Genomic DNA, 12,069 nt, shown 5'->3' with positions numbered 1-12,069 from the left:
AGAAGCAAATCACTCGGGCTTGGGTGTGATTCACCTTTTGTGTCCCGCGACTTTTTGGTGCTCTAAGCTTTCAAACATTACAGTTCAAACTCTATTCGAAAAGAAATTAAGAACATCATCTCCTGGGCATTGTAGCGCTTGACCGACACTACATTTGCTAATCCAACATCTAAACAAAACAGCTTTAAAAAAGGAACCAAAGGCATTATTGTTACACAAATGTTGTTTCTGCTTCTTTTTTTTCAACAGTATTGCAATTTACAACATCGCGTGAGCTACATTCGCCACGTGAAGCTGCAATATCCTTCGAAACACGCATACATCAACGAACTGCATACCACCGCGGAAGAACAGCGCATAGGATTGTGAAAAGGCCGATAGCGGTCAACATGAGGATGTACTAATATCTAAATGGGTACACGGTCCAACTGGCTACGGCAGGATCAGTGCTTTAGGGCGGTGCGTGAAGTAAACGTGCAGTTTGTCGGACGTCGTCGTCTTACTTTTTTCATGCCTTCATTATTCCCATCGCCAGCTGAGTTGATAAGACGCGTGTTAGAACGCTGGTTTAAGCCCTTTTCTTAGTCGTTACCGTTCCGATAGAAACGGGCCGTACGCGTTTGCTGTTTGTTTGCTTATGATCCTCAGAAATTCCAGCATTTGAATACAGCGTGACGTAGCCCTTAAAAAAAACCGCTATGACGTTTGTACAATTGTAGTGTGACAAAACATAACAGAATAAGCAATAATATATGTTGTTTTTTTCTATTCCAAATCAGCCGCCGTGATGGCTCAGTGGTTATGGCGCTCGGCTTCTGACGCTGGTTCGATCCTGGCCGCGGTGGTCGAATTTTGGTGAAGGCGAAATTCTAGATGCTCGTATTCTGATCGACGTTAAAGAACCCCAGCTTATGAAAATTTACGAAGCCCTTCACTACGGCATCCCTCTACCAAACCAAACCATCTATTCCAAGTCATGTACGAGCAAACAGGTAAAGTCTTAAAGACCACGCATTAAGGGAACACGTATAAAAAAATTAGAAATTTATTTGTTAACGACATGATAAGAAGTATACTGGAGCAAAGAGATCCTTTTACGCATAGTTATAATGCAGGTAAGACACTACTGTTTCACATAGCAGTCAGTTAGCTTTTGAAAGTTTCTGGATAGTGTATGCTAACATTGTTCTGGTAAAGGCCACTCTAGTGGAACTTGTTGATTTGGAAATCGCGGCTTTTGTGTTTTGAAACGGCGATGATTAAAGCTACCGTAAATTTGTGTCGAAGAAGAATGCTGCTGCACAAAGTTGCTCTGCAAGGACACTCAGGCTGGTTTCATTAGCCCGCTTCCATGTTAAGATACCATGCGGAGGAGTACCGCTGAAGGCGCTCGCCTTCTGAGTGCAAGGGCACGGGACCACTGCGGCCGTGGAATATCCATGACCACAGCGCGACGAACGGAACATAGAAGAAGGAAACACTCAGGGACGCAACACAGTGTTTCGTTGTGCCCCTGAGTGGTTCCTTGTTCTATGTCCCGTTTGTCGCGCTGTGGTCATGGGATATCGTCACCAACTCGCCTAATTGCCTCTCGCCATAGAGGTGTAATGGAAAAAAAACAGCTGTGTGCTGTGCGACTCTGAGTGGAAGTTACATAACCGCTGGAGGTCAAAATCAATTCAAAACTCTCCACTGCGGCGCTGTTTCTATACCTTCATTCTTCGACTCCCTCCTGCGTCTCTTCTATAACTGCGCTGTTGAGGTGTACACCGAGAGTGAGACAGTTACTGCGCCTTTCCTCCCAACTTATTATCGTAAGACATGAAATCCGCGCTACGTGTAGGTCACCGAGACCAGCGCATGCGCCTCATCGATCGTAACCGAACTCTTTCCATGTGCCAGCAATAGAGACCTTTAGCATAGCGGACACGTGCTAGAGTAGACATACCAGGAAAGACAAGTAATTTTCAAAAATATTCTTTTTGGTATAAAAATACGGCTTTTGTGGCATAGTGTGACCTGTGTTGGTGAACACAAGAAAACCGGTGAATCATTTTAAGTAGTGAACTGGTTAACTAATTTTTTCATAATGAATTTATTAACTATCGGAGCTAGGCGCCTATAGTCGCGGATTTGTAGCTGGCCGCTAGTGATAGCCATATCACTTTTTAGAATTTCTAGAATGCGGCTATCCTCGACTCTGTAGCTCAACAATATTTAGCTACATCGTGCCAAAATACATGCGCTTTCGAAAAACATGCAGGAAAAGCAACCTTTCCGGTGCATATAACTAGTCATAAAAGCAAAATTTTGTCGCGCCACGGCGCTAACAGTAAATGCGTTTTCTAAATTCTAAAAAGTGGTATGGCTATTATTAACGAGCTGGTAGAATTCTCTAATTGAAATTAGGTGCCTAACTCTAATAATTACGCAGTTATTAAAAATCAGTTAACCAGCTTACTAGTAAAACGATGCGCAGATTTAGTGGTGTCCGCCAACGCCGGTAATAAAATGCTGAAAAAGCCTTATTTTTTACCTTAAAAGCGTATTTTTGAAAATTACTCACCCGTCGCGGTGGCTCAGTGGTTATAGCGCTCGGCTACTGATCCGGAGTTCCCGGGTTCGAACCCGACCGCGGCGGCTGCGTTTTTATGGAGGCAAAACGCTAAGGCGCCCGTGTGCTGTGCGATATCAGTGCACGTTAAAGATCCCCAGATGGTCGAAATTATTGCGTAACCCTCCACTACAGCACCCCTGTCTTCCTTCACTCCCTCCTTTATTCCTTCCCTTATGACGCGGTTCAGGTGTCTAACGATATATGAGACAGATACTGCGCCATTTCCTTTCCCCAAGAAACCAATTATTATTATTGAAAATTACTCAATATCTTCCCTGAAACACTTGGTATATCCGTTTTCCGGTAAATGTCTCCTCCATATGCTTCCTATACCATAACCTGCAGTGCAGGAGGCGTCCGTTGAACCGGTATACCACTACGCTGACATGTCTACGCTGTGACAAAAGTTTCTAATGCTGAGAGGAGCGGGAAATCCTCAGAAGCAACTAAACATGAATCAGAGATGCGCCACAGAACCGAGTCGTAAATTTCAAAGCGAAAGCTTTACTGGCCGCGAACTTGCGATTTCGCCGTGGCGGTGCGCCGAGGAGGCACATGACGTCACAACGCGCGCGTCGCCGCGGAGTCGAGCCGCTCTGGCCGGGCCGGCGGCGGCTGGCGCACTCGGTGCGAAATAGAGACGTGCTCCAAGTCGGCGGTCAAGCGCAGTTGGAGTATAGAGGGTCTCGCTTTGGCGGACGTGACGTCTCCCTGAAGCTCGCGCGTTAAGGCGCGCTCACACTAGCGGGAAGCTTCCCGCGCCGGCACAGCGTCAACGTCGACGCTGCCTCGCAGCTCCTCAGAATGACGCTCACACTGCGCGCGTTTTCACGCTGCGGTTGTCTTGGAATGTGGAGAGAGGAGGCGCTGAGGGAGGACCCGAACGAGCAGAAAGAGAAGGGGATAGTCACGTGACACTAGAGAAGACTGGAAGGCGCACCCTGCTAGCTCCCCTCCCGTCGCCCTGGCAAACCAGCCGCCGAGTGCCCCGGCCGGCCGGGGACGGCCGGCCGGACGCGCGCAGCCTCCGCCTCCGCCGACGGGGTCACTGAACTGGGACCGACGTCACGGTTCACGGTCGGCGCCCATTGGCTGTTCTGTCACCGGCACGGGAAAAATAGGTACCGAGCCCATCGCTCCGCGGGACGGGAGAGCAGGCTGTCCGCGGGAGAAAAACCGGCTTGGGCGGGAAGCGGCACGCGGGAAACGCCCGGCGTTGCGCGTTTTCCCGCTAATGTGAGCGCCCCTTTACGCCGGAGTATAAACGCGCCTTAACAAAGCGCGCGCTCAACCGCCAACCAACGTATTCGGGGGCGGCATCTATGTGAGCCACTGAAACCCGCCGCACACTTACTGAAAAAACTTGTGCTGAGGCTCGGAATCGAACCAGGCCCTTAGGCGTTTGAGGCGGAGACGCTACCACTCAGCCACGACGGCTCAAGCTTTACCCGTGAATAAAGGCGCATCTAGTGAATGCACTCTTCCGATGAAGAAGACTCCGCGCTTTCGCTATGTATATCCTGGCCTAACAGAGCTAGGCCACCCGCAATTTTTGTTACTTACTTGAAGACTCTTCATGTGCATGGTGAAACTGTCGAGGCACTCAACGAGGCCGTTGACCTTATCCTGAACAACTGACTTTTTGCGCGTTATTCCAGCCATCCCGTCTTCCACGTTCTGCTTGATCCTCCGCAGGTCTTCCAGCACCGATCCGCTCTCATTCGGCGTGGTCACAATGGTGCCTTCGACGCACGAGCTCAGGCAGTGCTCCAGGATCTTCGATTGTGACACGCTCATCCCGCATTTGGGGCAGAACACCTCGTGGTACTTGCAGTCCTTCTCAATGTGCTCCTGCGTTACACGGTCGTCATGCAGTCAGTTGCCGCGCGAGTGTTGTGTTAATAAAGAGAAGGAAGTAAGCTAGGGAGATTGACCAGGCACACTCCCAGTTTGCTGCACCGCACATAAGAAGGGGTATGAATGGAGAGAAAAGACAAATGCGAGAATATCTATATCATCTTATAAATAAAGCCAGGCAGTGGGTTAAGTGGTTTGTCCCTAGAAGGTTGTGAAGAAATACTACACCAGGGTGGCCAAATCCTCCTCTGGTTAGGGAGTGTGTCGTCGGTTCTGGCTGCACCCCAGGCCTGGCTATGCAATTTCATTGACCTGGTACCATCAAAAAAACACAAAAAACTCGAAATACCATGTGGACCGATTATAGAGCAAGAAGTTAGCTGTTGTAGGAGTCCCTTATATTCGCGGAGGCTACGAATTCAGAAAGAGCCGGAAGTAGGAATTTAACATGCGCAGCTGCAAGTGGACGGTCTGTCTCATAAGCTCATAAAATTGCGATACATATAAGCCGCCAGGTTTTTGGAGCGAGAAATCGTCTTGACGATCTATCCAAAACTGTTGGTTCTTATGAATCCACAGCACTCGAAACATATGAGTCGAATACACAGTGCTGTTTCAACGGCGAATTCCTTTCGGCTGCAAGGTAAATCAAATACTTGGAAAAATGGCAGGTGCACTATTCAACGGCATTGAGAGCAGGCGAAAAAATTATCTGTGGAATAACTACTGCTGGAGCTGGTTAGAAAGCGAAGGCTGTGGTGTACCGGGCAAGTAGACGCGGCTTGGCGTCTCTAATGCCGAGTGCGTTCCGCACGCTGGATAGGCAGCGCGCCCACCCTGCCGCCCCGGCAGGTGGTGGTTCATCGCCAGAGGTTGGTCACCCAATGAACGCTGCAGCTCATTCTACCGCCCTCTACCGACTAATCGAAAGAGAAAATATCAAGGTCAAAGATCAAGTGGTGCGACTCCATGGTGGACCACATATGGTAAGGCCTATAGCAACACTTGACCTCTGGCTTACTTGAAGGTCAACCGGCAACGCACGGCGAAATCGGCTTTACCTAGCGTAGCGAAGCTTGCGCTTAAAAAACAAAACAGCCCCAATGTAAGACATCACTGCGAAGTAATTTGGCGCCTAAATGCGGTTTAGGCAAGGTGTATTCACACATACAAGGGCCGCTTAACCAGGCCCATCCTGGAAGCTTAAACTGAAGGAAAGCGAGTTCTTTTGCTGGGTGTTCCATTTGAAAATTAGCCTCTTCAAACCCAAGTCCAGTATATAGAATTTTCCTTCCTCACTTTTCCCATGGTTGCAGTGCTTTTTTTTTATGTATTTGTGTGCTTTGTAGTTCTGCATTAGTTATTTTTCTCTTTTCTCAACTATATGCTTATTTTGTCCTTGTGTTCCTTTTTGCTTCATTCCCTTCCTTTTCCGATTGTCATCTGTCTATCCTTTTATCCCCTTTTGCAGCAGTTTTTTTAAAGGCCCACCGCCATGAGCCAACACCTCCCCATCTCTCTCCCCCCCCCCATTTCATTTCTACCTGGGGACAGATTTCTACCCCTCTTCCCTCCCTCTTGTCAAACCGCCCCGTTTCTGCCGCCACTCACACGCGCCGATTGATGTTTTGCGTCTATTTTAAGGCGCATTGCTCGCCTCTCGGGTCGTCAGGTGTGGTTTTAATTTTGCAAAGCGTCTGTTTCTCGAATAGGACAAGCTCTCTGGCTAGTTGGTGCTGATCCATTGAGGTTGACAGCGCTTAGGCACACGCAGGAGGCGATGCAGAGACGCATGTCAACGCGTCTAATCGCTGTCAACAACAATCAATATGTTTCTCGTTTAGATTTAATTGGCTTGTAAGTATGCCCTACACGTATACCCTAAGAGTAGACGGCGTGCTGAAATCGGTGGTGTTAGCACGTCTACGAACATGTGCATTCTACGTCTGTTTTATTATCGAGGGCAAAGCAGGTTGAGAAAACAATTCTAAAACGTTCCTATCACGATAAGCAAAAGAGCAAGCCCGCGAAATCGGGAACCGCGACCTTGTGCAGCATCGCACATTGAAGCAGCGCGACGGCGGCGGGGTAGCCGACCGCGCGACTGCGTGCAGCGCCCCCGCCGCATGCATTACGAACGCGGACACCCCTCTCCACAGGGAGGAGCGCGGAGACCACCGTGGCTAATACCACGGAGGAAGAATACCCTAGGATAACCCGGGTGTCAGAGGCCGCGGTCAGCTGCGTCTCGCTCTCTCCTCTCCGACCTCCCTCTCTCCATCTTATACCCTCGACAGTTGACTATGGTTGCATCAGCCCCTCCGCCAGGAGGGTGACTCACCAGAGGCGGTGAAACGGGTTGAGATACTAAGCGAAGGTTATCTGACTGGTGGCTAAAATCAAGACCAGAGTGAAATGTTACGAGTCACGGCTAGGTGACTTAAGCCATCTCCCGATTTAAAAGGTACAGCCTCATCTATCCATCCATCCATACGTCCGTCGTCGGCAATGGCCCGGTGAAGCTTTGACAAGTCTGGGCGAGTTGTCGCGCGGCGCTGGGCAGCGAGGCGTGCTTGCCCTCGATCGATGAGCTCGGCGCCTGGCTTGAACATGATGCCAATGGGAAAGCGTTGCGTTGGAAAAGCTCTGGAACAACAATACTTGCTATCACGCGACGCTCACCTTTTAATGTCCCTTTAATGGGAAGGGCTGACGTAGTGCTGACACCACGGCCCTACGAAATGGATATCAGGCATTGGCGATACCGGTGCGCGCTAGGCGTTAGCTCAGTTAATCCGAATGAATTTAGCACGCTAACAATAATAGCTTTGTAACAACAGTAACCCCTCCGATACAAAGCTTCGCGTAACAAAACACCTCGCGGTGCTAGTTGGTTATGCATCGTTTTTTTTTTAAGTAATCGAGCGCAACATTTTAAGACGGGGACACAAGAAGAACTGCTCAGAACTTGAAGGAACTTGTCCTCGTCTTAAAATGCACTGGATTACTTTTAAAGCGAAAGCTTTACTGCTCCCCACCGTAGCTTCTTCGCCATTTGCGCGCGTTTGAGATTGAACCGAGGAGAAACCACGTGACAGCTATCACTTCACTCAGTCGCCGCCGTCGCCGCCGAAACCGCAACGCGGGAGCACGGGCGCCGCCATATTAGGTCACGTGACCATTCCGACATGGCTGGCCTTCGGGCCTTCCCGCTTCGACGGCTGCCGGCGCGCTGGTGCCCGGCTGCAAGACGCTTCTCCAGCTCCCGCTGTGGATAACGAGCTGTCGGATGGCGCAAGAACTTCGTGGAAACGCTTAGAACGTGCTGGTACTAGAACATGTGTACTTCCAGCGGCTCACTTACTCCTAAACCAGACTGCCCGCATCGGCTCGAATCGTTGGCTCGAGCGTGTCAACAAACGGCGGTCAACTACCGGCGCGTTCGCATTTCTTCAGTCAATTGATCGTCTAACGGTAATTGTGGACCGCGTAACTTGTCGACCTGCAGATTTAAAGCGGGACAATGCCTGAAACCTTGCTTTTTAGAACAGGAAAAAAAAAAGTCACAAGACAGAACACAGCGAAAAGACGAGGCACACACACGTGTGTGCCTCGTCTCTTCGCTGTGTTCCGTTTCTTTTTCTACTCTTTTTTTCCTGAACATGTACCAACTGCCCAGATTTGAACTCTATTTCTTTTTAGGTGCTCGATATTTTTGCCCAATGGATCCGGAATGTGTGTTCACAGCTCAGCACTGTGCACGCGACTTACAAGTGAACGTGCGTGTGATCGCCGGCCGATTAGCCAGATATTTACTTAATCCTCTGTTAACATTACGGGTTAAAAAGGAAGGATATGGTGCTTTTCAAGGGCTCCTTCAGAAGTTTGGAGACGTTCGACTGTGCTCCCTTGCTAAGTAAAACTGAAAACTGCTCCAGAGTTCGAGCACCCGCAGATGTAAGCCGCCGGAATAAGCTCAAATATATACAAAGTCCTGTCATGATAAATTTCACCGCTGTCCCGTGCGTTAGCGTATTTCTGTTACTTTTTTTATCGGGCGAGAGAATTATCGAAACGCCTCCTCTGGGGACGTTTCCAAAAACTCCATTGCCTCTTGCACAGTGCTAGCGCCATGGAAGTACGGACGGCAGTTTAGTATGCACTCTGCCGGCGCCCAGGAAGCACTTACTGAAGAGGTCTAAAAATGCACCGATTATTCGACGTATTTCATCAGTGTTTCTCGAAGGTGAGAAAGCTGACGCTCGTTCTGACATTCCCAAAGCTACTGCTGGCGCTGAACTAAACTGGCGTGTGGCGTTTGTAATACGTTTATTTTTTCGTGGAACAACACATTAATTCTGTTCTCCCTGAAAGCAGCATGAACTCGCAAGACAGCTCCTCGAAAAACGTCAGCTGTTGTGTCGCGAAGTGTCTCATACGTGAAAAGCGCGTATATTTTCTTACACGTAGACCACAGGGATATTAGTTCTAGATATTAATTCAACGATACGTGGGATATCCGTATCACAGCCGGGTTGTTTAAGAGTCACTTGACGCTCATACACAATCTCTGCAGCAGCGTTTCGCACTGCGCGCCAATGCTGCTAACGACGGCTCCGAAGGCAAGAAGTTGCGCACGTCCTCGTGGTGCCACCTATCGTGGACAGAGCGAACTGCTCGTTGTAAACTGTCTATACGCCGTCGGCGTTCATTGTGTTGATTGCCGTTGGCGTTGACAACGTTCCAGACTCCAATAGTTTTTGGAATGTAAGGGTGCATAACTGGCTCCCCGGGTCAGTGGACCCCTCAATCCCACTTTGAGATACGTGGTGGTGGCGAGAGAGAGATGTGGGCTGCATGCCTTAGCACCGACAGCGTTGCGGCCGACACGCGACACTGCAGCAATAGGCGCAACGTTCATTGGGTGACCAACCGTTGTAGTTAAACCGCAGCTAATTTTTCAAAAGCAACCGATACAAAGCGGATGCGACTAATTATATACCTAACAATCTGTTTAGCTATTTACGCAGCATATCCTAAGCATTGAGAGGTTTTGTTGCTGTTAGCACACATACCATGTATAAACTGCGCGCCCGCAATATCTCCACTTGGCGCTCTAGCGGTTTGGCGGCATAGGACCGGGGGACGCTACCTTAAAGTCGACGAGTTTCCCCATGAAGGTGCAGCCGCGCTGCGCGTTGAGGCACAGCACCCGGCGGTCGTCCAGCTGGTCCCCCTTGAGCTCCAGCGTCTGCACCTCGTCCTCGCCCACCTTGCGTTTGTCCACGGGGCAGGACAGGTTGGTGTCCAGGACCAGCCTGTAGCACGTCTGGCAGAGGATGTGCGAGCAGGGAAGCAGCATGGTCATGCGCGCCACCACGCCGCACAGGCCGCAGATGCGGATGTCCGGCAGGTGCTCGACGAACTGCAGAGGCCGCCAGTCGACGATGCTGCCGAAGCCGGACAGGTAGCGAGCAGTGGCCATGTCTCCGTGCGACTTTCCGAACGTGTGGATGGCAGTCAGTGAAAGTGGTAGATGAGCACTTGGGGTCGGTTCTTCGGGCCCGCCTCGCGCGTTCTGGTTGTGAGCGCGCGGAGGTAGTCGAGTCGAAGTTGCGGAGAGAGGACTGTTTCGGCCTCCTCGTTCTCATTCGCTCTCACGAGAGATTGCAATGGAGAGGAGGAAACATTCGTGCTAGCACAGTGCTGGCAATCGCGATTTTTTTTCTTTTTACTGCGCCATGCCTTGCGTGCGAGGGCGGCGGGAGCGTTTCCGATCCGAAAACCGAAGCTCTGGACGGAGGCGCGCATCCCGCGCAGCGGCGTCCAGGTACAATGGCACGGCTTCAGGGAGAGGGGGACCCTTCTGTCTGTGTGCGAGAGAGAGGAGACAATGAGCAGGAACAAAATGGCAGTGGCTTAGCTCGGCTATATCAGGATATACGTAGCGAGAGGTACTTTTCCCTGGTCCAACTTGTTGTGGTCACTGTATGTTTAGCAATGAGAGACATTGCGCTCCATCTCGGCGGCTATGCGCCGTCTATTACGCTCGGCAGCCTGGCATCCCCGTTTGGCAAGCCGTTCCTCTCTCTGTTCGGGCGTCTCCGACTCTCCGCTGCTCTCTCCGCCAACTCCAAGGGCCCTTCCTGGGCGTACGCGCCCAGCGTCGGCGCTCTTGGCGTACGCCGGAACGGGCGTCGAAAAGAGGCATGCATCTCCATGTTCCTGGTGCTGGCTCGCTTCTCCTCTCTAGCCTACCGAAAGAACTTCCCGCGATCCTCCGATTGTTGTAAATTGGACCCCGATTCCGACGCGTACGCGAGCGCCCGTGCGCTGGCGCCGGTATCTAGCACGGTCAGATATCGGCGCCTCGCAGAGGTTTGCTGGCGTACCCTGCAGTGCGTATGCGCAGACCGCGGTTCTGGTCTGCGCATCATCATCATCATCATCAGCAGCAGCATTACTACACCCACTGCAGGGCAAAGGCCTCTCCCATGTCTCTCCAGTTTACCCTATCCTTTGCCAGCTGCATCCACATTTTGCCTGCAAACTTCTTAATCTCATCCGCCCACCTAACTTTCTGCCGCCCAAAAGGACCCTTGGAGTTGGCACTTTACGCTCATTCTCTCCTTGTTGAGTAGCCAACTGAAAGGCGAAAAGTCAGGATCGGAAGAGCTAATCTTCTCTTGACAAGCGTCAAGCCATGACGTCATAGAGATGCGGCGGCACTGGCGTCAGCAGTGACTTTCGTAGCGTAGGCAAAAAGCGGGACTTTCCGCATTGGGTGCGCCATGCCTGCGGGTTTTTGGGCAGAACTTATGCCTTGCCGAAAATTGCGGTGCGGTTGGTTCAGCCGCAATGCAAGCGGCATAAGTTTCTACAAGTTTATTGCAGTCAGGTATAGGCGCGAAAGCGACGGGCAGGAGCCGAGGTGCAGGACAAGGACGGCGACGGATCGGCTTCGCGGCTAACTATTACTGCCGAGCTCGTGGGTTATTACGCCGAGCTTGTTTCGCCCCTTGGATTATTATATTGCGTTTCAGCATTCGAATCTAATAAGTTGGCTCGTGTCGCTGACTTCGCATTGTTGCAGGTGGGTCGCGTGGTGAACAGTGCAAAAATCAAGTAACACCTGCAACTCGTTCTGATTCTGTCGTGCTCTCAGCATAAGTTTAGGCGCTATATTCTGTGTGCTTCGGATCTTGAGTTGAACGCAGGAGGCCATTTTCAGATGCTTATCAGCTGGACAACATCCCGAGCATCACATCGCGCAAAAAAAGAGACAAAAAGCTGCCGCCAGTCGCCTTCAGCGCTCACACCGTGCCTCGCTTGAAGAAGTACCGGACTCGGGGAGCAGCATGCACGACGGTCTTTTCTCTATTTTCATTTCCCCGAATTCCAATAAGCGTGTCGTTTCAACACCGGTCCAACGACGTTAGGATCCCGACAAAGTTGGGCTGTTATTTCCCGAATTATTTGAATTTTCACATTCTAGGTCGATCAGAACCTGGCGAACAGAGCAAGTTCCACGCCAAAAGCCACTCCGATCAAGCAGAATACACACAAATGAATAAATTCTAAAATAGGCAAAATTT

General features: G+C 50.6%; 1 protein-coding gene across 1 annotated transcript in view; it reads right to left on the bottom strand.

The window, feature by feature from the left end:
- The window catches only part of LOC144095387 (uncharacterized), a 12,588-nt gene extending 2,533 nt beyond the window's left edge, over positions 1 to 10,055 (bottom strand). Inside the window, exons 1-2 of the mRNA XM_077629144.1 lie at positions 9,627 to 10,055; positions 4,181 to 4,468 (exon numbers count right to left, since the gene is read on the bottom strand). Coding sequence (XP_077485270.1) covers positions 4,181 to 4,468; positions 9,627 to 9,959 — 621 coding nt within the window. The 5' untranslated portion in view covers positions 9,960 to 10,055. The remainder of the gene's footprint in view (positions 1 to 4,180; positions 4,469 to 9,626) is intronic.
- Between the last annotated feature and the right edge of the window lie 2,014 nt (positions 10,056 to 12,069).

This window comes from Amblyomma americanum, chromosome 6 (assembly GCF_052857255.1).
Source record: "Amblyomma americanum isolate KBUSLIRL-KWMA chromosome 6, ASM5285725v1, whole genome shotgun sequence".
Classification (NCBI taxonomy): domain Eukaryota; kingdom Metazoa; phylum Arthropoda; class Arachnida; order Ixodida; family Ixodidae; genus Amblyomma; species Amblyomma americanum.
The sequence above is the reverse complement of the archived record's forward strand: the minus strand, read 5'-3'. Positions and strand labels throughout refer to the sequence as shown.